The 24,631-nt window shown below is 55.8% G+C and overlaps 10 protein-coding genes across 10 annotated transcripts; 6 read left to right on the top strand and 4 right to left on the bottom strand.

The window, feature by feature from the left end:
- Positions 1-455: 455 nt before the first annotated feature.
- PHYSODRAFT_484403 (hypothetical protein) lies at positions 456-1,204 on the top strand (the record flags this gene model as incomplete). Its single annotated transcript, XM_009521783.1, has 2 exons — positions 456-887; positions 983-1,204. 2 exons carry the CDS (start codon positions 456-458, stop codon positions 1,202-1,204), a joined length of 654 nt encoding a protein of 217 aa, XP_009520078.1.
- Positions 1,205-1,784: 580 nt separating this feature from the next.
- On the top strand, positions 1,785-2,364 carry PHYSODRAFT_539794 (hypothetical protein). The gene is made up of 2 exons (XM_009521782.1): positions 1,785-1,842; positions 1,938-2,364. The coding sequence occupies exons 1-2, from the start codon at positions 1,811-1,813 to the stop codon at positions 2,230-2,232; spliced, it is 327 nt and encodes a 108-aa protein (XP_009520077.1). The 5' UTR covers positions 1,785-1,810; the 3' UTR covers positions 2,233-2,364.
- A 15-nt stretch (positions 2,365-2,379) lies between these two features.
- Positions 2,380-3,982, bottom strand: PHYSODRAFT_296749 (hypothetical protein; the record flags this gene model as incomplete). Its single annotated transcript, XM_009521781.1, has 5 exons — positions 2,380-2,694; positions 2,768-3,461; positions 3,522-3,569; positions 3,651-3,761; positions 3,840-3,982. 5 exons carry the CDS (start codon positions 3,980-3,982, stop codon positions 2,380-2,382), a joined length of 1,311 nt encoding a protein of 436 aa, XP_009520076.1.
- A 180-nt stretch (positions 3,983-4,162) lies between these two features.
- PHYSODRAFT_311607 (hypothetical protein) lies at positions 4,163-5,002 on the top strand (the record flags this gene model as incomplete). Its single annotated transcript, XM_009521780.1, has 3 exons — positions 4,163-4,248; positions 4,336-4,631; positions 4,710-5,002. 3 exons carry the CDS (start codon positions 4,163-4,165, stop codon positions 5,000-5,002), a joined length of 675 nt encoding a protein of 224 aa, XP_009520075.1.
- Positions 5,003-5,289: 287 nt separating this feature from the next.
- PHYSODRAFT_482983 (hypothetical protein) lies at positions 5,290-6,332 on the top strand (the record flags this gene model as incomplete). The annotated part of the gene is made up of 3 exons (XM_009521779.1): positions 5,290-5,546; positions 5,621-6,133; positions 6,239-6,332. The coding sequence occupies 3 exons, from the start codon at positions 5,290-5,292 to the stop codon at positions 6,330-6,332; spliced, it is 864 nt and encodes a 287-aa protein (XP_009520074.1).
- An 83-nt stretch (positions 6,333-6,415) lies between these two features.
- Positions 6,416-7,290, bottom strand: PHYSODRAFT_284984 (hypothetical protein). The gene has a single exon (XM_009521778.1). It carries the CDS (start codon positions 7,284-7,286, stop codon positions 6,498-6,500), a length of 789 nt encoding a protein of 262 aa, XP_009520073.1. The 5' UTR covers positions 7,287-7,290; the 3' UTR covers positions 6,416-6,497.
- Positions 7,291-8,400: 1,110 nt separating this feature from the next.
- Positions 8,401-10,732, bottom strand: PHYSODRAFT_256968 (hypothetical protein; the record flags this gene model as incomplete). The annotated part of the gene is made up of 7 exons (XM_009521777.1): positions 8,401-9,154; positions 9,228-9,296; positions 9,374-9,633; positions 9,811-10,081; positions 10,155-10,306; positions 10,417-10,488; positions 10,655-10,732. 7 exons carry the CDS (start codon positions 10,730-10,732, stop codon positions 8,401-8,403), a joined length of 1,656 nt encoding a protein of 551 aa, XP_009520072.1.
- A 634-nt stretch (positions 10,733-11,366) lies between these two features.
- PHYSODRAFT_484425 (hypothetical protein) lies at positions 11,367-16,562 on the bottom strand (the record flags this gene model as incomplete). Its single annotated transcript, XM_009521776.1, has 8 exons — positions 11,367-11,837; positions 14,405-14,699; positions 14,761-14,829; positions 14,904-15,163; positions 15,344-15,563; positions 15,672-15,859; positions 15,933-16,008; positions 16,159-16,562. 8 exons carry the CDS (start codon positions 16,560-16,562, stop codon positions 11,367-11,369), a joined length of 1,983 nt encoding a protein of 660 aa, XP_009520071.1.
- A 3,180-nt stretch (positions 16,563-19,742) lies between these two features.
- On the top strand, positions 19,743-21,173 carry PHYSODRAFT_284983 (hypothetical protein). The gene is made up of 2 exons (XM_009521775.1): positions 19,743-20,000; positions 20,095-21,173. The coding sequence occupies exon 2, from the start codon at positions 20,109-20,111 to the stop codon at positions 20,982-20,984; it is 876 nt and encodes a 291-aa protein (XP_009520070.1). The 5' UTR covers positions 19,743-20,000; positions 20,095-20,108; the 3' UTR covers positions 20,985-21,173.
- A 2,828-nt stretch (positions 21,174-24,001) lies between these two features.
- PHYSODRAFT_296743 (hypothetical protein) lies at positions 24,002-24,373 on the top strand (the record flags this gene model as incomplete). Its single annotated transcript, XM_009521774.1, has 1 exon — positions 24,002-24,373. The coding sequence occupies one exon, from the start codon at positions 24,002-24,004 to the stop codon at positions 24,371-24,373; it is 372 nt and encodes a 123-aa protein (XP_009520069.1).
- Between the last annotated feature and the right edge of the window lie 258 nt (positions 24,374-24,631).

Raw genomic sequence — 24,631 nt, 5'->3', positions numbered from 1 at the left:
GCCAGATAAGATAGCGGAGATGGGTACAGTTTATTTTCGCGACCACTCATGGTACAGCTTGCTCCACCGAGACTCGCACTGCGGCTCAGATAGGCACGCGTGTCGTTGCCTAGCAGCACCAAGCATGGCAATGCTCGGAATAGCTGTGTGTGGTCGCATTAATGCGATGCGGCAGTGGGCAGCTCTACTACTGCTATTGCATTGAAGGGTATTTTTAGTGTCGACACATCTCGTTGAAAGGCGAAACCAAGAAAGGCTGTGAGGGCCAACTTCCCTACGGCGCTCATTTCCCAACTCTGCCTCAAGCAGCAGCACCGGTCAGCTTAGTCAGCCGCTCCCCGACAGCATCCAGCAAGGTACGCGATGTCGGCGAGCCTGGTGCGCTTTCTCTCTCAGCTCGCAGCGTGCTGACCTCTTGCAATGCTGTATGTTCCTCTTTTCAGATGCCCACCGCCATGGAAGACGCGAGCAGCAAGGCGCGCAAGTGCATCAACAACCCCAAGATGCTGATCACGTACCTCTGGTTCAGCACCATGCTGTTCGGCTTCATGTACGCGATCGCCGCGATCGTGGCCGCGGTCAACAACGACGGCGAAGGCGAGAGCGACTCCAAGTCGCTGGGCTTCGTGGGCGTCTGGGCCATGATTCTCATCGTCGCGCTCTCGGTCGGAGGCACGATGGTCATGCGCAAGCACCAGACGCCGCTGGCCGTGGGCTTCCTCATCGGCGTCGTGCTCATGATGTCGCTGCAGATGTTTTCGCTGTCCATCATCTTCGCGGGAGCCGCGTACCTGGCCCGCATTGAGCGTGCGAAGGGTGACGAGCACACCAACGTGCACTCGAACGAGGCTGGCTCCGTCTTCTCCTTCTTCATGTTCATTCTCTACGTAAGTGGTTGCTTCTGCCCTGCTTGGGCTCTGTTGTGGCCTCGCTTAGAACTGTCCACTTACGGTAAACGCCTTGCCGGTTCTCTCTGTTTCAGGCCGTCTTCGCCATTGTGCTGGTGCGCCACCGCAACATTGTCATCAAGGAGGGCGTCAACCTGGACCCGAACGCCATCAACAACGACATTGAGAAGAATCCGGCTGGAATGGGCGGCAACACGGCCGCTCCAAGCGCCACCACCACGACGGCCACCTCCCCGCGTGTCATCCGCACTGACCTGGACGTCCCCAAGCCGCTCGCCCCACCTGTGAGCGTTTAGGACCTGAGTCGATGCCGCTCACGCAGTTTTACAAGAATACATTAGCATAACGATAAGCCTGGCACAGTAGACATTCTCCATCGCTTGCTTTCGAGTTATATTTGGCTTCGTTCCTCCACCGGCAGCGACACTGATTCAACTGTGAGCGCCGCATGATCCATGGCCCAGAGCACTCCAATACGTTTATCATGTTGCAAACACTTCATGCTCTGCAGTCCCCGCCAACTTGAAACATATACAGCTTTCGTGCAGTGGGGCTTGCGATCTTATGGCAAAGTCATGTTGAAGCCAGGTCAGACGGGCAGCCCTCGCCAGTTAATCCGATCGCTTATCCAGCATCTCTGGCTAGTGATTGGCCATTTCTCTCTGAAGTGGTACTAGGTCCCGCACCCTTCGTTTCAAATACCTTGTCCTATCGGATCATAGCTATTCTCGAGTGTAAGTATATAGCCCACCATCACTTCTAATTCCCCGTGAAATCCATTTTCGCCACTTATGGACCACTTAAGCGTTACGTCACTGGGTCCATACCGAATGACGGGTGCCCCCCGAATTAATTAAAGCTCACTCTCGCATCCATCGACCAGAGACCACCAACCAGCAGCAATGGGCTTCCAGATCGACACCATCAAGGCCGGGTACGCCACGCCGCAGCCAGCTCCCAACAGTCCGAACAAATACCCGCCTAGTCCATTGCCTAACCCAATAATTCTCCCTACGTCTGCTCCTGCAGCGACGGCGTGAACTTCCCCAAGCCCGGCCAGACCGTGTCCGTGCACTACGTGGGCACGCTCACCGACGGCTCCAAGTTCGACTCGAGCCGCGACCGCGGTCGCCCGTTCCAGTTCCAGCTGGGCGCCGGCCAGGTGATCCGCGGCTGGGATGAGGGCGTCGCCAAGATGAGCAAGGGCCAGGTCGCCAAGCTCACGCTGCCCCACGAGTACGCCTACGGCGAGCGCGGCTACCCGCCCGTGATCCCGGCCCGTGCCACGCTCATCTTCGAGGTGGAGCTGCTGTCCTTCAACTAGACGGCTTGAGCTCCCTCGGATGAGCACGGAGGACGTGCGACGTCTGTGTAGCTGTGTTGTGTATAGGACGGCATGCTCCGATCCTTGTGCAAAGTAAAATTTCTACATACACGACGCAGTCTTTTGGGCCACAGGTTGAGGTTCCTACTATCCTTTGTGCTGCTTTTTAGGGGTTTTAGGGGCAGGTAGGTGCGTTTGGCGGATCTGTTGCAAGAGCTCGCGTCCGGCGTTGGCTTTGCGGCTTGGAGACGGCAATGGAGAGAGCTGCGTTGGTGGCATGGTGGCAGGCCGACGAAGTGCTGCGTCGGTGGGAGGCTCGGTGTTGAAGGCGAAGGTGGCGGTGCTGCGAGCCTTGGAGCCGTCTGCAGGCTCCGTCCACATGGAGTTGAAGTACTTCTTGTCGGGTCGCTGGATGGGCTTGTACGTGGCTTCGGCCGCCATCTTCATGCGTCGCGAGTGTTCCTGTGGTGAATAAACACGAAGCAAACGAGTGAGCAAGACATCGGGGACTATGGAGAAGGAGGGGTTGACGTACGTAGGCGCGGGCTTGAGGGGTGGTAGGCGAGTTGGTGATGCCGGCAGGCGCGAACGGCTCGTCGAGAAGGAGCGTGCGGGAGTACGGAGCGCCAGTGATACTGCAGCGAGATGCTGTGTGGGAATTGCTCGACAAGGTCGTGCTGGTGAATGGCCTGCCACCGACCCATTTCTCCGGGCTGTGCTGCCGCCACTTGGGGTGAGCCACATACTCCGCGGTCGTTGGAGGCTCCGGCGTCGCTGTGCCACCGAGCACTGTCGCTCTCGAGCCGTGCGCATTCCAGTAAAGTCGGTCATACACGGCGTTCTTGCGTCGTCTTCGTTCCTCGTGGTCTTCTTCGTCGCTTCCTTCAGCCTCGTCGATCTGATTAACCCTCTCGGGTGACGGCGGGCAGTCGGCGCAGCAACTGGTTCTTCGTTTCGACCCTCTCGAGGCCTCAGGGCGTTCGCACTCGCTTCTCGAGTTGTTGTCAGCGCTGATGATATCCTCAACAAAGTACTTGGCGCAGGACAGAGGCTTGTTCTTCAGGAACGCCATGGGCGGGTGGATCTCCTTGTGCTTCTCGCGAGTTTTTTCGAAGTTGATGATCCGCTCAGCGTACTTCTCGCGCGGCATTTCAACGTCGCTGCTGGAAGAGTCAAGACGGCAGACGTACTTGCCGCCACCTTTGTAAACCGCGCGGGGGGAGTACGACCTGCAACCATGAAGTGAGTGGTGTTGCCTTTGCTACAGTATTTTGCAGGTCACTACGCACCCGTTCTTCACGATACCCCCTTCCAGCTCCTTCTTTCGTACTCGAGGACTATCCAGCGCAGCAACAAGACCGACCGATCAATTACCACATGAGAAAATACTCGTGCAGTCAAGATATTGGTCCACCCACACATAGGCCTTCGAGTAGTCCTCCTTGGCGTAGTCCTTGCCCCACTCCTGCGTTGGCGCCTCCTTGATCCAGTCGCTAACACGATCCATGTACGAGTTGTGCATCTCCTTCCTGAAGCCAAAGCCAGCCAATACCTGCAGTCAGTAAAGGGATCCAGAGTCTACACTATAGCCTTGTGTTTGCTCTCACATCGACTTCCCGTAGAGTTGCTTCGCCTGCCGCTCCTGCGACGCCCGAGACGGCGGAGCTCCATTCTTCTCGGCTCGCTTCAACCTGGCCGCCTCCTGCTCCGACCGACTCTTCCGCCACCGCACGACATCGAGCGAGAACATGGCAGTCAATGCGTCCACACTCAGACAGACCACGCCCCTATGTATATTTAGGCACACTTCTCCATATTTGCAAAACACTTGTGCGATGGCAACACCAACATGGCTACACTCATGCGTATTTCGCCCAATCAATCAAGGGTATCTTTGAAGGCGCAGCACCACCCCACGTTGCTGCTGAGCATGGACTTCCGGCAGCTGCTGCGTGAGGAGCGCCGTCGAGCGCGCGAGGCAGCTCAGAGCCAAACCTCTACCGAGCTGAGGAGCGGGCAAGAAGCAGCTACCAATAATGCAACAGAAGACGAGGACAAGCTGGCGCAGTGGCAGGACGCAACGCTGAAAGTCTGGGCCAAGAGGTCCAAGATTGACATCGAGGAGTTCCGCAGGGGCCCCATCCCTGGCGTCTACTACATCCCCAACTGGATCACGCAGGACGAGGAGAAGGCGATCCTGGAGCGGGTCTACGCGGTCCCGGACGACAGCGACCTCTGGGTGAGGCTCAAGCACCGGCGGCTGCAGATGTGGGGAGGAGAAGTCAAGGCCCCGTTCGACCCCAAGCCGCTGCCTCGATGGCTGACGCAGATCAGCCAGACGCTGGTGGAAGCGGGGATCTTCAGTGAAGAGAAGAAACCCAACCACGCTCTGATCAACGGTGGGTTATGAAGAACATTGGGAGTGTACGAGCTACTGCAGTGTTGCTGACTGGGAGGTGTATCTCTTTGTTGGGCAGAGTACGGCGTGGGAGATTGCATCATGCCGCACGAGGACGGACCTGCCTACTATCCGTTTGTGTCCATTATCAGCACTGGCGCCGAATGCCGTGTCACCTTCGAGCCCCATCGAGCTTTGGAGGCAAGTTCGGCAACGGTCAGCGAAGTTGTGCCGCACTTCGACTTCCAGTTGGAGCGTCGCAGCTTGCTCTTGTTCACGGGCGAAGCGTACACGCGTTACCTGCACAGCATCGACAACATTGAAGTGGGCACCCGCATCTCACTGACCGTTCGCCATGTCGACCTCCGCTAGTGGCATTTGAGGGTGAGCAGTGAAAGAGAGACGAAGACGAGGAGTGTGCGGGGAACAGGAGCTTTGCCTAAAGCGGGTGGTGTGTCGACCGGTGAAGACGTTTCAACGCTGGGATGTGCGATGGCGACGTTGACTCGACGCTTGATACTTGTCGAGGTTGCATACACTTTTAGTAGGGACGTGACCTGGCTGAAACCTCCTTAGATCGGTTTTTCCCTTTGCTGCTCGGCTCACAGTGTTCGAACTGCGCGACAGCGTGTAGGACAATCAACCATCGAGATAGCACGATGCAGGCGCCTTCCCCGTCATCGCATTGCGCTCACCGAGATCGGACAGCTCGAGGATCCAGCTCGAATCGAGCGAACAACTCTCGAAAGAGCGGCATCGGTGGCATCCTCCAGCCGATCAATCCTCGCGCTCATGCATCGATCACCACCATCCCAAACAACGAGGTCAGTCTATACATGGACGACTTCACGCTTGATACTCCGACCTTCGTGACGTTGGCGAGTGAGATGAAGATGCGAATCTGCGAAGTGTTCTGGTAGGTATCCCAACTGAAGATACTTGTAGTACTCAAATGAGCGAGTATTGACGTTGTGTGCTCTCTTCATGTAGGCGTCGAGTGCATGTGCAGCTCATCTGCTCAAGAGAGCCATCTCCCGACCAATTCAGACAGTACTCGGCCGTGTTGTGCGTCCGTCGTCGCCGCCGTCACGGATGTATAGGTAGCTCTTCGACTGCAATCTCGCTGGATCGACGCATGCACCCCGTGCGAGTGCTGTCTACCAAGGCCAAAGACGCCCGGAAACTGCTGATTGGGATCGAATATGGCTGGCGCTCTCGACGCGTTTGGTTCCGAGCCCCGAACAGCGCCGTGTACGAGCAGTGGAACGACGTTATTCGCGCTGCGCTTCAAGGCTGCAATGGCGGTGGATGCGACGAAGAGGAATCGCTAGCGAAGTGGGTCGAACGCAGCGGCATTTCGATGATGGAGACGGCCACAACCAGCGCCGTCTGCAGCATGGACCGCTTCAGCTCGGACTCATACGCGCGGGGCTGTTCAAGCAGCTACCGATCTGATATCCCCGACGACGAGTGGTTCGAGAGCGAAGTCGCTCGTCGCGAGCTGTATCGACTGCGTCGAAGTAGCTCCGACGAGACAGAACTCCCAGTCGGACGAAGCCACCGCATCGACTCGATGTCATCACTCGCGGCTCGCTACAGAAGCAGCAGCCGCGAGAGAACTGACACGCCCAACTGGATGGGACGACCAGCCTTCTGCTTCACAGGCCCGGACAACATGCGCTACGAAGGACAGGCAGCTTGACCTTCAATACATCCTTGTTCCATGTCAATAATTAGTGAGAGATCTCCATTACTGCACCACATCAGAACGAGATGGCAGGTCGTGAATCCTAAAACTGTAGACCGGAATGTATTGATGATTTCGCGCTTAGTGCTCAGTCGAGCGGAACTCTTGCAGCGGGGTGGTTTACATGATGGGCAGGTACAGCGGCTCCTCCTGCACGAAGGGCAGCGCGGCGATCTTCTGGCACATGGAGCGCACCTTGGAGAGCAGCGACGTCTCGGTGGTGACGACGAACTGCACGTTGGCGCGGTCGACGATGGGCGCCTGCAGGATCGAGTAGATGGACACGCCGCTCTCCTCGGCGAGCTGGCCGACGTGGCGGATGACGCCGAGGCCGTCCGTGATGGTGATACGCACGTAGAAGTGGGCCTCGTAGTCGGGCTGCATCGTGAGGGGCACCGAGGCCTTGAACGGGTCGAGGGGCGCGTCGCCGCGCGCCAGCTGGATGATGTCGTTCATGACCGAGTTGGCGGTGGGGAAGCGGCCGGCGCCGGGGCCGACGTAGGCGCTGCTGTCGAGGTTGTCCGAGCGCACGTTCACCAGGTTGGTGGCGCCGCTGATGCTGGCGATGACGTTACTGTGCTTGACCACGACGGGGGACACGTAGACCGTCACCTCCTGGGGCTTGCCCGCCTTCTCGTCCGCGGGCTTGAGCAGCTTGGCCACGCCCAGCAGCTTGATGGTGCTGTCCATCATCTTGGCGTACTCGAAGTCGGCGGCAGAGATGCGCGAGATGCCGACGGTCGGGATGTCGGCGGGCTTGACCACGCCGCCGAAGCCGAGCTTGGCCAGGATGGCGATCTTGCTCTGCACGTCGAAGCCGTCCACGTCGGCGCTGGGGTTGGCCTCGGCGAAGCCCAGGTCCTGGGCCTCTTTCAGCACGGCGTCGTAGGCCACGCCCTCGGCCTCCATCTTGGACAGCATGTAGTTGGTCGTGCCGTTCATGATGCCGGCGATCTCCGTGATCGTGTCGCTGTCGTACGCGCCCTGCAGCGTGTGGATGATGGGGATGCCGCCGGCCACCGCGGCCTCGTAGCCGAAGCGCACGTCCGGGTGCTGCTCCAGCAGCTGCACGATCTCGGGCATGAAGTTGGCCACGAGCGCCTTGTTGGCCGTGATGACGTGCTTGCCGGCGCGGATGGCGCCGAAGACCACGTCCTTGGCGTCGTCCACGCCGCCCATGAGCTCCACGATGCAGTTGATGCTCTGGTCCTCGAGGATGTCGGCGTAGCTGCTGGTGAACTTGGTCTCGGCCGCCGAGAAGTGCTGCAGCTGCCGGTCCTTGCCCACGTTCTGCACGCAGATCTTGGACACGAGCGCCTCCACGCCCATGGCGCGGAACTTGAGCCGCCGCGCGGGGCTGTGCAGCAGGTCGAACACGCCGCCGCCCACGGTGCCGCAGCCGAACATGCCGATGTTGAGCGTCACGCGTGGCATTGTATTGAGAGAGAGAGAGAGAGAGAGAGAGAGAGAGAGATCTAAGGGGGAGGCTGGAGGGTGGAAGTGCGTCGTGGATGCAGATTGCAGAGTGACACTGACGTGGACTCGGCGGCTAAGATACTGTACCCTCCCTACACACACCGCACACCACAAGACTTTTCCCGACGGTACATTACAGTGCTGCAGATTGTTTTGAAGCAGCCCTGAAAACAGATAACCGACGGTAATTCATCGTCATCATTGTGAATATTGTGTAGCAAATGACCTGTAAAAATCATTTTAATCTTGTTCTTAGTGTGATAGATCTTGATCATAATGCAAGGTTCAACTATGCGTCTGGTTGCGCAAATGACAGGAAAAGTTGCGCGAAGGTCGCTTGACGGCATGAATGCTTTTTCAGCCAGAGCGGTGGACGCGCTCAGAGTCTCGGAGGAATTGAAGAATTGATGGCGAGCACACGGAAGAATGACCGAGTACATGACCAAGAGGTGGCACCACGGGGGGGGGGGCACGACCCAAGAAAGAAAAAAAAACATAACTTATGAGGATATGACAAGGTTCATACTTCCACCCGTTCACTTCAACTTCAACTTGTGCATCCGAGCCACTGCTCCGCTTTGGGGTCGCATGGAGCCCCCACTCCGCGCTCGATCTCGAGTCTCCTCACTCTGATGAAGAGCTCGTCGACGTTGCACGCCACGACCTGCATCCGACTGCTGTAGCACATGCCCACTGTCCCGTTCGCCGACGTCACGCCCGGGATCTCGCTCTGTCGGTACATGACGCCGTCGCACGCGGCGATCCGCTCGGCGGTGGGGAAGTCGGACAGCGCCTCTAAAGCGAAGGGGATGGCGGACTTCTGGCAGATGGCAGGCGCGAACTTGCTGAAGATCTCTCTCGTCGCTGCGGTGGCGTGCCGGGGGTCGTTCGGAGCGAGACACGAGGCAGCAGGGACGTGGAACGCCAGGTCTGGCAGGCAGAACGAGTCCGAGAGGTTACACGCAGCGACGAACCCGTTGCAGCACAAGTGGTTGGGTCGGAAGATCGCCAGGCGCGAGAGACTCGCGAGCGGACCCATGTCCGGGACGGCGGGTACCCGTTGGATGTGCACGAGGGCCATGGTCTCGAGGTTCAGCAGCCTGTCGAACGACGGTAGCTCCGTGAGCGAGAGCAGGACGGCGAGCACCATACTGCGAAGGTTGGGGGTGCCACTGAACGCTGGCAGCGCGATGAGGTTGTGGTGGTTGCCGAGGTGCAGGAAGGTGAAGTCGGGGAGGTCGCTAAAGAGATCGGGGGGAAGCGTGACGAGGTTCTGACTCCCGTACTTCCCTTCCAGGTGCCTGTGCAACAGATTCATTAACGACGAGGTGAGAGCGCGCATACAATGAAATGAGGGTGTTCAAGGTATCTTACAGGTGCTGCAGCATTTTGAATTCCGTGGCCCAAGTTGGAATTTCCTCGATACTTGTGTAAATCAACGAGCTACAGCGACGCATTCGAACAAATGCTTTGGTCAAAAGGAACCGGAAACAACAGAGTGTTAGCAGCGGATGCTGTACATTGTTCGCATGTCGGTGCATCGGCGCAGCTCGTCCGGCCAGCGTCGCAGCTGGCGATTGATCAGTTGCAGTCCGTTCAGCCGACCAGCTCCAGCCAGTGCGCGGACTTTATCCGTGACATCTTCGGGATAATCCCATTCGTGAGCTGTCCGCGGGGCGCGATCGCCGTCGATCATGACGATGCAAGGGCATTGACCTCCAGTGTTCCAGACGTGAGCATACGCCACGCACTCGGGGTAGGTTGCACAGGCAGCTTGAGACTTGGTCACTGCTGTGCAAGTGGAGGCCACGACACAGACACTCGCAGTGAGGAAGACTAGCGCTACCGAATGCGGCACAGATCGCTGGCGTTGCACGGGTTTTAGTACAGAACTTGCAGAGCCTTGGAAAGACTTTCGTCGGACACCGCGATCTCTGTATCTCTGAGTGATAATGACGGAGATGACGCGAACGAAGCGGTAGCAAAACGAAAGGTTCAGGCCGATACTGAGAATGAAGTCCAAGACGCCGCTGATCCTCAATGAGTTGAAGTTGAGGAGGAAAAGAGCGACTTGAGCTGGGTCTGCCTGCATCCGAGCATACCTCTCGAAGTTTCCATCAGGAAGCACTTCTGCGTTCACCAGGTAAACCGCTCGATCGAAGCTGAAGTTGTAGTAGCAGTAGCTGAGAACCGCGATCGGATACAGGACGGCCGCAGCAAGATCAAATCTAGGAATCGAACAACACAATGAGCACGTAGGAGCTAGCAATTCTGAGGATCGGGAACGAGAGCTGCACGTACAGTGCATCGATGAGCACCTCAACAAACGCGGTGTGGTTATCAGCGACAATATTCCAGGCAGCTGACAGCCCATTGGCAGCTATGAATGCGGTGTAGCCGTACGCTAGGGTACTTGGCAGGCCCTCGTTGAGCGATCGACGCAGTACGAGACCCTGAACGACCAAGTCGCAGCCTTTTTGAAACGTATTCTACACCATACAAACGCTTTGTGAGAGAATCTACGCCTGTAGCACTGAAGCGCACAGCTAAATACAGTACTCACGAAAATCTTGCGATTGACCCCGTTGAAACCCGTGAGGTCCGTGTAGAAGCGATAGATACTTTGCGCCTTACACTTTAGGCGTGGTGAACACCGCAGCAACCAGCACGCAGACAATGTGTCCCACACCCGCAGAATAGCCGAGTTATGCCTGGCGGCCGATTCTAGCCGCTGTATTTCTAAAACGTATTATTCGGAAAAGCACCAGGATGTAGCACGCGTTAACGATAAGGAGGCCTACTACACTTGCCAATTTGATGACTGGTTCACGCTCAACAATGAGCCAAAAGTTCCCATTATCGTACTCGCCCGTGTTCATGAGCAGGTTGGCGGCTTCGTTGGGTGCAATACCGAGGTAGATCAACCAAGTCGTCCATACAATGCAAACGCTCACAACAGCCAAGAGAGGAATGCCGAGCGAACCAAACGCTTGTCGGAACGTGAGGTTGGGTGGTAGTCGATTCGTCCCGCCACTGGATCTTCGCCGTTCCTTGGTGTTTCTTTGGCTTGACCACGACGGCAAGGAGGGAGTTTGGGCTGAGACGAGAGTTGCTACTAGAAATGGAGGCGGAGTTGGGGCCACCTTCTTCGTGTTGCAGACCTTCGAGAAGAATGGTTGAGGTCGCTCCACCGGCGCACACTCTACACGACTGTGAGAAGCCTTTCGAGTGTAGCCTCGCGACGACGTAGCCTTTGACAACCAAAGCTTGCGACCATCGTCCGGTTCCTCGCTCATGTGCTGCAGATAACTTTCCATTGCCACTTCTATAGTAATCCCCTGGCACGCGGTCTCAGTAGGAGATTTGCATTTCTGACAAGCACCATCTAAGCTTAGCTTGGCCTACCAAACCAGGATCGGAACCTACCTTTGGTCTAGCAAACGAAACTGTGCCTCCCACCTCAACCAGACAAAATTAACAGGAGACATATATATCTTTTCAAGGAGATCAAAGCTAGCCGTCCCGCTTGCATCCCAGCCACGCCTCCTCCTCTGGATCACACGGTAGACCCACTCCGCGCTCAGTCTGCAGCCTCCTCACCTTAATGAACAGCTGATCTACGTTGCACGCGACGACTTGCATCCGGCTACTGTAGCATATCCCGACCGTCCCATTCACGGAAGTCACCCCGGGGATTTCGCATTGTCGGTACATGACACCACTGCACGACGCGATCCGCTCGGGGGTGGGGAAATCTGACAGCGCTTCGAGTACAAACGGGACCGAAGATTTCTGGCAAACGGAAAGCGACAACTCAGCGAAAACCTTTTTCGTAGTCGCTGTAGCGCGCCGAGGGTCATTCGGATCAAGGCATTCAGCGCCAGGGACGTTAAATATTGGCTCAGGCTGGCAGTACCAGTCCGTCAGATCGCAAGATCCGATAAATCCGTTGCAGCAGAAATGGTGGGGGCGAATCGCGAGAGGCTGACGAGCGGAGCCATGTCAGGGACAAACGGCACGATGGGTACATGTCCGATGGCCAGCGTCTCCAAGTTGAGGTGGTTCCGTGTCTAACAAATATTACAAAAGAAACATCGTGTGAGAGGCAAACAGGAGAGCAACTAGGTTGCACGTTAAACACTTACAAGTGCTGGAGCTGCTTGGACTCTTTGGCCCAATCTGGGATTGTCTCCGTGCTGTACATGAGTGAGCTGAAAACAGTTTGCTTAGTCACGAGTGAGAAATACGCAGAAATTCTACTAAAGTACACGATACTCACATGGCCTGGAGGTTGGAACAGCCCCGTAGCTCCTCCGGCCAATGCAGAAGCTGACGATTGACGAGCTGCAGTCCACTCAGCCGACCTGCCATCGACAGGGCCCGGACCTTTTCCGTGACGTCTTCAGGTAAATTCCACTGCTGAGCTGACCGTGGTGCTCGATCACCGTCTATCGTCATAATGCACGGGCAGAGGCCGTCGGAGCTCCAAACGTGGGCGTTAGCCACACACTCAGGGTAAGCGGCGCATGCTGCGTGAGACTTTGCCACGGCCGTGTGAGTGAAGAATAGGACGAAGATGCTGCAGGCGAGAAACACGATCGCCACCGAACGCGGCACTCGTCTCTGCTGCCGGATGGCTCTCATGACCGATGAAAGCACTCGGATCTGGCTTCTCTGCTTGACGACCGCAGCGACAACGCGAAAGAGGCGGTAGCAGAATGAAAGACAATCAGCATGAAGTCCAAAGCGCCACTGATCCGCAGCGAGTTGAAGTTGATGAGGAAAAGACCCACCTCGACCGGGTCCGCCTGCATTATCGCATATCTCTCCAAGTTCCCGTCGGGGAGGATCTCGGCATTCATGAGGTAGACGTCGCGGTCGAAGTTGAAGTTTTTGTAGCAGTAAACGAGCGCTGCGATAGGATACTACGCGGCAGCAGCGAGGTCAATCCTGCAAAAAAGAGCATACCGGTAAGGAAAGTGATTACAATAGCATGGCCGGTAAAAACTGAGGGCGTCACCTGCAGCGAGTCGATGAGGACCTCGGAGAAAGCGGAATGTCTGTCCTTGGCTATATTCATGGCCACAAATAGACTGTTGAGAGCTATGAACGACGCATAGCCGTACACCAGCGGACTTGGTAAGCCCTGCGTTAGCGAGCGATTTAACAATGGCCAGGTCGCACGATTTCTGGAACGTATTCTGCAGCTTTCGCGCAGAAACAAACACAAACTTGTCAAGAATGAGAACAAGGGGCAAGCCAATCAATACCAACCATTCACGCACGAAGGATTTGCGGTTTATGCTGCTAAAACTCGTGAGATCCGAGTACGAACGCTGCATTTTCACTAATCTTCTCTTTGTCGATGGACCGCATTGCACCGCCCACCAGGCGGACAAGGCATCCCACGCCCTCACGATAGCCGAGTCACCCCCCAGTGTTGCAGAGTATGCCGAAAGAAGAGTATTCGAGCGAGAACAAGGAGATAGCATGCCGCGACCACAACTACCCCCGATACACTCACCCACTTGTTCTCTCTCAAAAATGAGCCAGAAGTTGCCATTGTCGTAGTCACCAGTGTTCATGAGAAGGTTCGCAGCATTGTTGGGGGCCACACTGAGGAAGATAAGCCAGGACGTCCACGCGATGCACACAAGCACAACCAGCAGCAAGCACGCTACCAAAAGCCTCCTGGAAAGTCAGGTCTGGTCCATCAGATTGGCGCCTTGGCTTGCCACTTGCCGGTTCCGAAGGTGGCGGCGACGTCGGAGCCACTTTTCGCATCGGGAATATTCGGACCAGCAAGGCTTCGACATGGTAACGAGTCGGCCGTTCGCGGACTTGACCTGGCACCACGATCATGTTGGTGGAATGCGAAAGTGCGGTGACCGCCGCGTCATACGCCGAAATAGTGCAAAGCGGTTCGTTGTCCAGGTTAATTTCAAGAAATAATGGAGTCTGATCATCAGACTGCATTGTTTTTTTGGACACTGATCCTACAGTCCGTAGTTGGTTACTACGACCAACCCTGCGATATCGCTGACACTACCGGACAATTTTTCGTGTTCAACGTCAAAACCACTGAATTTTATTATCTACCTGCACCCCAGCCAAGCCTCTTCTTGAGGATCGCACGGTGGGCCTACTCCTCGCTCGATCTCCAGACGGCGAACCTGGATAAACAGTGGGTCCACGTTGCAGGCGATCACCTGCATGCGGCTGCTGTAGCACATTCCTTCCGTCCCATTGATAGACGTCACCCCTGAAATTTCGCACTGTCGGTAGGGAACTCCTGCGCACGACGCGATGCGACTGGGCGACGGCATGTCGGACAGCGCCTCGATCGCAAACGGAGCGACGGATTTCTGGCAGACGACGACTTGGAACAGCTGAAGCACTCGCTGTGTGGCCGCCGTAGCGACTAGAGGACTGTGTGGCTCCAGGCACGTCGCGGCGGGGATGTTGAATACGGGGTCGTACTGGCAGTAGCTGTCCTGGAGGTTGCAAGACCCGATGAACCCATTGCAGCACAAGTGGTTGGGCCGGGACACGGCAAAGCGAGAGAGTTTGGTGAGTGGCGCGAGGTCGGGCACAGTCACCACCTGAGGGATGTGAATGAGGAGTAAAGTCTCAAGTTCTGGGACCTTATCGAAAGAGGGGAGCTCAGTGAGCGATAGCAGGATGGCAAACGTGACGCTGCGGATATTGGGCGTGCCGTCGAAAGGGGGGATGGCCACCAAGTTGTGGTGGTTGCCGAGGTGCAAGAACTTGAAATAGGGCATGTCTTCGAAGAGACCTGGAGGTAAAGTCACGAGATTCTGACTGCCGTATTTGCCTTCGACATGGCTGCGTAACATTGTGCAAGTTAGACTTTGTCTAGCGGCAAGACATACATTTCAGATCGTACAGTGCTTCGAGTTGCTTGAACTCCTTCGCCCAGCTCGGAATGTCTGCTATACTTGTGTAAATCAACGATCTAAACACGTTCATACAGTAAATTATGACCACAATATGTCAACACAACAAACAGAGATTTTTATGTAATCGTACATGCTTCGAAGGCCTGTACAGCGTCGCAATTCCTCTGGCCAATGGACCAACTGACGGTTGATTAGCTGGAGCTGCTGTAGCAAGCCTGCCGATGCGAGAGCTCGCACCTCGTGTGTAACATCTTTAGGTGAATTCCACTCCTCAGCTGTTCGGGGGGCGCGGTCGCCATCGATCAGCATGATGCAAGGACACTGGTTGTCCGTATTCCACACGTTCGAGAACGCAACACACTCCGGGTAGGCGGCACAAGCAGCTTGAGACTTGGACACCACCGTGTGCGTGTAAACGACAACCAACGCGCTAATTGTCATAAATGGCAGCGCTACCCACCGTGGCACCGGCTTCTGCCAAGGCTTCACGAGTTTGACATTGAGGCCATTTGAGCTCAGTCGCCGCCGTTTTAAGTGCAACTTGGAGTTTTGAGCAAACTCGAGGTTCACGACCCGGAAGAAGCGGTAGCAGAACGAAAGGTTCAGTCCGATGCTAAGTACAAAATCCATGAACCCAGCGATGCGTAACGAGTCAAAGTTCATGAGGAATAGCGCCACCTCCGCGGGGTCCGCCTGCGTCCGAGCTAACCGTTCAAAGTTCCCATCGGAGAGCACTTCAGCGTTGACCAAGTACACTGCTCGATCGAAGTTAAAGTTGTTGTAGCAGTAGCTTAGGACGGTGATCGGGTACACGACTGCAGCTACCAAGTCAAAACTGGACGTCGAGGAGGAGTTAGAGTCGCGTATTAATTCACAATCGAGCCGATCATCGACGTACCAAGAGTCGATGAGGACCTCGACAAATGCGGAGTTTTTGGCTATGAGAATGTTCGTACTGGCCGATAACCCGTTGATGCACACAAAAATCGCATATCCCAGCGTCAACTCAGTGGGCAGCCCCTGGTTTAGAATACGACGCAAAACGATACCCTGCACGACCAGGTCGCTCACTTTGTGGCATAAATTCTGACGCAGAATTCGTTAGAAAGGAGGTGCAATAAACACAAAGGGGTTAAGTTAGACGATAGCTGCAACGTACGAAGAATTTGCGGTATTTCGCGTTGTAGCCCGTGAGATCTCCGTAAAGCGTTTGGGCGCGCTCGAGCTTTGGGCGGCTGCCCCTGAGCGCGCCGCACATTCTCCTAGCCCACCCACTGGAATTTCCGCTGCCATTCGGCGTCGCTGCTCGTCGGAGCAAAACGAGTTTAAGTACGACCCCAATGTAGCACGTGTCCACCACGACGAGTCCGAGTACACTCGTCCACTTGACGATAGGCGGGCGATCGCTGATCAGCCAGAAGTTGCCATTGTCGTAGTCGCCAGTGTTCATGAGCAAATTCGCCGCTTCGTTTGGTGCAAGAGTGAGAAATACCAGCCATGAGGTCCAAGCTATGCAGATTATCGCCACAGTTAGGAAAGGGACGCCCAGCACCCCAAACGCTTCGAAGAACGTTAGACGCAGAGGCTCTGGCCGGTTGGTGTTCTCTTGTCGCGCTGGAGCAACATTAACACCTCTAACCGGAGCGATTCTCCTCGCACGACGAAACCCCAAGAGCAGCAACGATACAGGAGAAGTGCGACGAAGTCCACCAGCAGCAGGTGTGTTTCGTACGATGACATTAGCGACGGGAGGTCGTGGCAGCGAGAGTTTGGAGCTCTGAACCGACATCTCGCTCATTGCTGCTACGAGTTAGGCGTTCGAAAAGTGCAAGCAGGCAGTCCATTTCTAGTTGATACTGCTATCTTCAGACCTGGTAGTTGGTACTTCTATTTTGACGCCATCCCGCTTCTCAAGTTTTGGCAGTGAACTTGCCACAAAATTCACCAGTAAAGTCATGAAAATTCTATGCTCCACTCTCACTTCTCGTCTTGCAACCAAGCCAAGCCTCTTCTTGGGGGTCACTGGGGAGACCGACTCCCCGTTGGATTTGCACCCGGCGCACCTGGATGAAAGGCTGATCAACGTTGCACGCCACGACCTGCATCCGAGCACTGTAGCACATACCGAGTAAACTATCAGAAGTCACTCCAGGGATTTCGCACTGTCGGTAGAGCACACCGCCGCACATGTCGATACGCTCGCGAGTAGGCGTGTCCGATAGCGCCTCGATTGCCAGTGCAAGTGGCGTCCTCTGGTAGATAGTGTGCGGGAACCCTGCGATGACCTTGAGAGTGGCTGGACTCGCCCGTCTTGGGTCATTATCGGCTAAGCACGTGGCTCCAGAGGGGTCGTACATACAGTAGTTGTCTGTGAGGTTGCAGGGCCCCATGTATCCGTTGCAGCACACGCGGTTGGGACGGTAAAGCGTTAGGCGCGACAGACTGGTGAGAGATGACAGGTCCGGAAGGGCGGCCAACTGCGGGACTTGGATCAGTGCGAGAGCCTCTAACCGGGGTAAATGGTCCAGAGGGGGGAGCTCCTTCACGGATAGAAGGATCGCAAGCGTGATACTGCGCAAACTGGGCGTGCTGTCGAAAGGCGGAATGCCGTGAGGTGATAGTGGTTGCCAATGTGCAGGAATGAAAGTCTTGGCAGATCACTGAAGAGGTCCGAGGGTAGCGACACTAGGTTGCGACTTCCGTATTTGCCTTCAACATGCCTGCAAGTCGATGCCAGAAGAAAGGTAATAACACGTAGGGGGTTTAAGCATTGCTTTGCGTGTGGACGTACAAGAACTGGAGCTGCTTGAGCTCTGTAATCCAATCTGGAAGCTCTTCTGTGGTTGTGTAGATCAAAGAACTTCATTCAAAACGCCGTTAGCGTGAAGTTGAACACAGAGACTGTAAGCACTTACATTGTCTCGAGGCTGGTACAGCGGCGCAGCTCTTCCGGGAAATGGCGGAGTTGGCGATTGATGAGCTGCAGTCCCTGAAGAGTCCCCGCTACTGCCAGTGAACGCACACTGTCGGTGGCATCAACAGGAGAGTACCAATCTTGAGCTGACCTTGGTGTACGGTCGGCGTCGATCAACATGATGCACGAGCAATTGACACCACTGTCCCAAATGTGAGAGAACGCGACGCACTGAGGGTAGGCAGCACACGCAGCATCGGAAACTTTGATGGCCTGGTGCGTGTAAATTACAGCGAAGAAGCTAGCCACGAGAAATGGCAGTGCAAACCAGCGTGGCACAGCCTCCTGGAATGGACCGTCGACAGGAACCAGTGTTGAATCTAGCTTGGATCGTTGCGTTCGACCCCGTCGCGTCGCTAGGATCTCTACTACGCGACTAAAGCGATGGCAGAACGAAAGGTTCATGCCGATGCCCAGGACGAACTCCATCGCGCTTTTGATTCGCAACGAGTTGAAGTTGATCAAGAAGAGCGCTACCTGCGCCGGGTCGGCTTGCATCCGAGCGAAGCGCTCGAACGTGCCCTCGTCCAGCACCTCAACGTTGACGAGGAACACATTTCGATCAAACTGGAAGTAGCAAGTGCAGTATCCTAGCACCACCATCGGGAAGAGCACCGCGGCGCCTAGTTCAAAGCTGCGAGATTTAAGAGTTTAGCGCAAGCTCAAATGTTGGCGATGAAAACCAGAAACTTACATGGAATCGAGAAGAACCTCATTGAACGCAGAATTTTTCCCGGAGACGATGTTGTAGACGCAGGAAAACCCGTTCAGACTAACGAAATACGCGTAGCCGATAGACAAGGAGCTTGGGAAACCCTCGACCAACGCTCGGTGCAGCACCAGCCCTTGGAAAACTAGATCGCCAACCTTCAAAAACACGTTCTACAATTTAGGAAAGTGAGAACAGTAATCCGCTAAGTACATGCAGGCGAACTCGACTCCGACTAAGAAAAATGCTTACGAAATACTTGCGGTGCTTGGAGCTGTAGCCCGTCAGGTCCACCCAGACCATCACCACTTGTTGCAACTTGAACCTCTCGGCCAGCGCAACGTACCAGCTCTTTGGAGTCTCTTTGGTGTTCTCCCGCCTTGCGCTACTTCGAAACATGAACATTTTGACGAGCACCGCCATGTAGCCGACGTCCACGAGCGCAAAGCCCAGGACGCTGGCCCACTTGATCAAAGGCTCGCGCTCGACAATGAGCCAGAACTGACCGTAGTCGTAATCACCCGTGCGCATGAGTCGATTCGCGGCCTCATTCGGCGCCAGCGTCAGGAAAATGAGCCGCGACGTCCACAGGATGCAGAGGACCGCCACAAGTAGCAGCGGGATGCCCAGCGCCCCGTAAGCTTGTCTGAAGGAAACTCGGGTCTCTCGGGTGAGGTGGCGCAGGTGGGGCCATTATCGCGAGCATCAGGCACCACAGAGGTGGGAGACAGGAGCTTGACGCCGCTACAGCTCGGTGCCACACTCATGCTGGTCCCAGCAACGAGAATAGCAACCGAGATATTAGCGGACAGATCAGCGATCTATCCTTGACACCGACCGAGTCATGAGCTAACAATGTATCGAGCTCCACGACGACCCTGTGAAGGTCTTTTTCGATTGCAATCAACTACAATAGCACGAATTCGCGAGTCAAAGCTGAGTGGGGTCCACACTGCAGCAACTGCGAGCACTTGTCGTGTCCGATGGCGGCTGGTAAGCAGCCGGTGTGTACATGTACAGAATATACCGCCACTTCCGACACCATATGTTAGGTACCTTTTGTGCACTGTATAATTTGCTTTTTTGGTTGGGGTTGGGGTGCCGGAACGCGTGGACGGCGGCGAATGCCGCTCACGGGCTTCCGGCAGGCGCTCTCGGGCGTCTGCAAGTCCCTTGCGAGTCTCTCCCTTTGGCAGCCACCTTCACCAGCAGTACTACCCGTCACAACCCCCCTTCCGTATCGTTCTAACCGCACTGACCGCACTAACCGCGTTAGAATAGGCTCGTTCAATGTGCAGTCCCTAGGTTCGCTATACAAGCAGTTTGAAACGCTTCCCCAAGACCTGCGCCGCTACCAGATCAATATCCTTGGCCTCCAAGAGACCAAGATGTATGAGCTGGGGCGCTTTGAGGTCGGAGACTACTTACTACTAACGTTGCCGGCACAGGAAGAGCGCTACCGAGTTGGATTTGCCATCTCTCCTCGCGTTACTCCTTACTTCCGTCGGTGCTGGGCTCACAGCGACCGTATCGGCATCTTGCAGGTGCGGCTACCTAACACAGGACCCATCAACATCGTCACGGCCTACGCTCCACACAGCGGGCGCCCACTAACTGAAGTAGATGCTTTCTATGCAGACCTTCGAGCAGCCATGGACCAATTCCCCCGCAGAGATATCACCATGATTACCGGAGACTTTAACGCAAAACTCGGGCAGAAAACAACCGGAGAAACGTTTCTCGGGCCTCATGCACGAGGCACGCGTAACCGGAACGGCCACCTCATGGCTGCCTTTTGTGATACTTATCAACTCTTTGCTACCAATACAGCCTTTCCCAAGCGAGCGAAAAACAAGACCACCTGGAGCCAGCGCAAGCGGTCACACTGTGTCTACAATCAAATCGACTACGTACTCTGCCCTCAGAGTTGTCGACGGTTCTGTCTAGATGCCCAGTCCTGGGGTGGGGCCATCACCCCGTCCGACCACAAGATCGTCACCGCGGACTTTGAGCTCAAGCACATCCGTCGCCTCCGGTTTCCGTCGCGTCGCACAAGCGGCACAACTGTTCACCTCGCACGCAGCGAGTTAGTTCACAGCGACGACTCCAGAACCGCTTACGCATCAGCCGTTAAACGGATCCTACCCCCGCAGACGCTGACGATGGATCCACTATCAACCTGCAATGGGAGGACACTTTTGCGAAGCTACACGAAGCAGCATCGCATACCATCGGGTTTTCTTCGCCGGATCGACGACGCTGCCGCAGCTTCGACGATCCGCTGCTCGCCGCGCTGTCCGAGCAACAACTCCAGCTCCGGCTCCGCATTTACAACGACACATCGGCCAACACAGACCTGCTGCGCTCTCAGCGAAACAAGATCCTACACCAGATCCGTACTCGCTGCTGTGACCTCGCTAACATGGCCCTCGACGAAAAGGTTTCACGCATCGAGGCTTCAAGCGACTCTCACAAAATGTTCGTTGCCGTCCGCGATCTCGCCCGCAAACCGACACAGCAGCTTCTAATTCAAGACTCATCAGGTAAGTATATACTTCACAGCAACGCAGCTAACAAAATTGTCCGAGATCACTTCCAAGAACAGTTTCTAAATCCAGATCAAGCTCAAGTATCGCCAGACCCAACCGCTCAACCCCTCGACTGCCCAATCACGCCGGACGAAGTCCGTGGTGCCCTCCTTCGACTGAACAACGGTCGTGCTGCTGGCCCCGATGCTATTCCTGGTGAACTACTCAAGTATGCCGCTGCTGACGTTGCTCCACGACTCGCACATCTACTAAACCGCAGCTTCGAACGCGGTGAACCCATCCCACTGGGCCAAGGTATCCTGCTGTGTCTCCAGAAGCCGAACAAGCCACGAGGGCAGTGCTCAAGCCTACGCCCGATAGTTCTCCTGAACACTATTCGCAAAGCGGTGTCACTCATCGTTCTCCGCCGCATCACACCCGCGGTCGACAAGTTTCTCTCAGGCCACCAAAGTGGCTTCCGCAAGAGCCGCAGTACGGCTGACGCGGAGAGGGCCCACAAGTGGCTGTGCGCACGGGTACAAAAGTATCGCGAAATCGTTCATGTACTGGGTATCGACTTCTCGCGCGCGTTCGACACGATCGACCGTGCCAAACTCCTCAAAGTTCTACAGCAGTTTCTACACGACGAAATCCGGCTGATTCGACTTTTACTATCCGACACAACGCTTTCACTCCGCATCGGCCACCAGATCCTGCAACCATTCGGCAGCAACACAGGTACGCCACAGGGCGACTCACTCTCACCAGTATTATTTGTTATCTACCTAGAAGCAGCACTTAGAGATCTAGCTAGTCATCCTGCAATGCCGCCGGACCTGCTCCAGCAAATGATCGTGTATGCGGACGATGCCGACTTTATCTGTCGGGACCCCGCCCTCGTCGAGCTCATCCAGACTCATGCCCCGGAAGTATTCGCGCGCTGGTCGCTTCAAATGAACGCGGCAAAGACGGAGCACACAATTCTCCGCCGCTGCCTGACACCTGCCAGTGCCGACCCCCACGCTCGTGCAGAGGAAGAAGCATGGAGGTCTACGCGGAAGCTTGGCGCGTTGCTCGGAGATGCCGATGACGTATCGCGTCGGAAATACTCGCTGCGGCTGCTCTTCGGCGGCTCTGGACGGTCTGGCTGAGATCGCACCGTATCACAGACACGACACGAATTCGCCTCTATAACTGCTACGTACTGCCGATAGTACTCTACAACTGCGGGACCTGGGCGCTTACACCAACGGAGCTTCACCGACTCGAAAGCTTTCACCGTCGCCAGCTACGGTCTGTGCGTTACCCGTACCACATCTCCAACGCTGATCTCTACGCAACGTGTGACGAGCGGCCGCTCTGTCACCGGATCACATCTGCGAGGTGGGGGCTTCTCGGGCACATTCTACGGTGACCACAAGATATCCCGGCGTTTATCCAGATGAAGGCGTATTTCTCTTCCTCAGACAGCAGCAAGTGGAGAGGTAGGCCCCGTACCACACTGCCTCTTGTCCTTGATCAGGACCTTGATGCTAGTGGGTGTGGGTACCGCCTCCGCACCAGCTCAGACTTGGAGAGACTTCGACTGCTTGCCCAAGACCGACGTAAATGGAAGGCCCTCATGACTACCATTGCTGACTCACTGCCAGCCAAAGGAGACTCGACGTATGCGGACACCACACTATGCCGCCGACTAGCTAAACTGAGACTAGCGCAGGTGTAATTTGGCTACGCGAACACGTAAATCATTGCATTGCATTATAATTTGCTGCAGGGGAAGCGACCTCTACCTGGTCGATGCCACAATAAGCATGTCGGCAACTACATGTACGTCTTCGTCTAGGCCCCCGGTTTGTGCGCCTTCGTCGACCTCACCAGACTCGTTAAGACTACTTAAGGATGCTGTTTGGACCATCTTCTGGCAGCAGAGCGCGTCGCGCGCGTCGTCTACCCCAGCTTCTGGCGCTACTGCGCTGCTTGAGTCGCTTCCCGGCGTCTTGACAAACGCGAAGCTCATACCTGCTTAGAAACATTATCAGCCAACCTGTAGACACGCCCACGTTCAGCGTGGGTCCCCCCACCCCCGAGCGCAGCTTGTTAGCTCTCCTCGTGACGACCTTTCGATCTCAATACACACGCGCTTTTCTGCTTTCTCGATCCAGCCTTCGCCTCCACCTTGAGAGGCTTGCGACGCTTACATTCGTCGTAGGTCTTCTTCGTTATGGTGTCCGCTTGGCCATGCTGGTTGGTGTGCTCCGTCCGCAGCAAATACTCGAATGGCGCTCATTGTCTGGTACCGAACGAATCGTGCAGGAGTGCATTTCGCGCGCGCGCGAAACTTCCCTTCTAAACCTAATATTTGAAAGTACCAAAAATATTGGAGGTCATCTGTTATTAGCAGTGTCGGAAGTGAGAGTACCTTCTGTACGACATCCGTAGGCTAAACACAGCAGAACCTCCGTGCTTACGACTTCCACAGACGGTGTCTGTGACGGGGACCCCAGCCTCGCTGTTGCTCCGTTTTTAGTGTGTCAAGACGAGCGGCGCGTTGAGCAGCACGCGGAAGACGTGTTCGCCACGTTGAAGTTGTCCGTCGCAGCGATCGAGTCGCCCGGGACAGCAAAGCTTCTTCACGCGTGGTGATCTTTGGATTCTCGAGAGCTCGGTGGTCTCTGGAGCTGCATGAAGCCAGCGATCGGGTCGACATCCAGAGCCGTCCCGGTCAAACGGACATCGTCGTGCTTACAAGGCCGCGACTTCAGACCATCGGGGCATTGCCCTCGCACGCACATGGGGCCCCTGTGACGGGGACCCTCATCTTCACTGTTGCAACCGCACGATCCCCCCCTGTGCATCGCCAGCGTTGAGTTGATCGGTTGTTTGGATAGTCCTATTATAATAATAAGAATTGCACGCGATGTTTGTTAAAAGCTCGGGCGAGAAAAAAGCTTTCGGAATTGAGCTCGACATTTGAGTCTGTCCGACCGCGACGATGGGCAGCACCTTGATCCCAAGACATGAAGCCCTCGCTCGCTCGCCTCACCTGCGCGGCGGCGGATTTGAGGCAAAAGCAGCTCACCCTCTGCCTTCTTCCTCGTCTTCTGCAAGCAGCTCGCCAATATTTGCGGGGCAGAAAACCGTTCCTCAAAGCAATCAGGGCAAGCTCGAAGGAAGCCCTCGTTGAAGCCGTCAACAGCGCAGAGCAGCACAGCGCGGAGGATATTATTCGCTGCGCGGCATATGGTCCGCCGTTCCGCCTCCTGCAACCGCACAAGATCGCTGCTGGCAGAAGCTGCCGAGGCGCTACATGTATTATAGCGGACGTTAGCAATCGCCCTCGTAGCATCTCGTTGCCGCTTGGTGCTGCCGCCTTCAAGCGCGCGCGCTGAAACGCAAGGGTGAAGTTAAACCGCCGGTACCACCTGCTCAATGCGGCCGCAAAAGATCGGCTGAAGTCGACGTGCTTCCAGCGGCCAGCGACCACCGCACGCCTGCGTGGAGTTTAGACAGTTATCTGTGCTCTGTTGCGTTGGGCGCTTCCTACGCGCGCGTGCCAGGCGTCGACGCTTGTTGGGCCTCCGCCCGGTTACCGGATACCAAGCGCTCCTTCCTACAGTACTGTTCTGATATGGAGTCGCACTTACGCG

The sequence above is a fragment of the Phytophthora sojae genome, assembly GCF_000149755.1.
Source record: "Phytophthora sojae unplaced genomic scaffold PHYSOscaffold_2, whole genome shotgun sequence".
NCBI lineage: Eukaryota > Oomycota > Peronosporomycetes > Peronosporales > Peronosporaceae > Phytophthora > Phytophthora sojae.
Note: the sequence above shows the minus strand (reverse complement) of the source record. Positions and strands in the feature narration are given on the sequence as shown.

Coding starts and splice junctions, on each gene's coding strand:
- PHYSODRAFT_539794 (XM_009521782.1), top strand. CDS start 1,811: ATGGGCTTCCAGATCGACACCATCAAGGCCGG. Junction 1,843..1,937: donor ATCGACACCATCAAGGCCGG/GTACGCCACGCC, acceptor CTGCTCCTGCAG/CGACGGCGTGAACTTCCCCA.
- PHYSODRAFT_284984 (XM_009521778.1), bottom strand. CDS start 7,286: ATGGAGGCCGAGGGCGTGGCCTACGACGCCGTGCTGAAAGAGGCCCAG.
- PHYSODRAFT_284983 (XM_009521775.1), top strand. CDS start 20,109: ATGGACCAATTCCCCCGCAGAGATATCACCATGATTACCGGAGACTTT.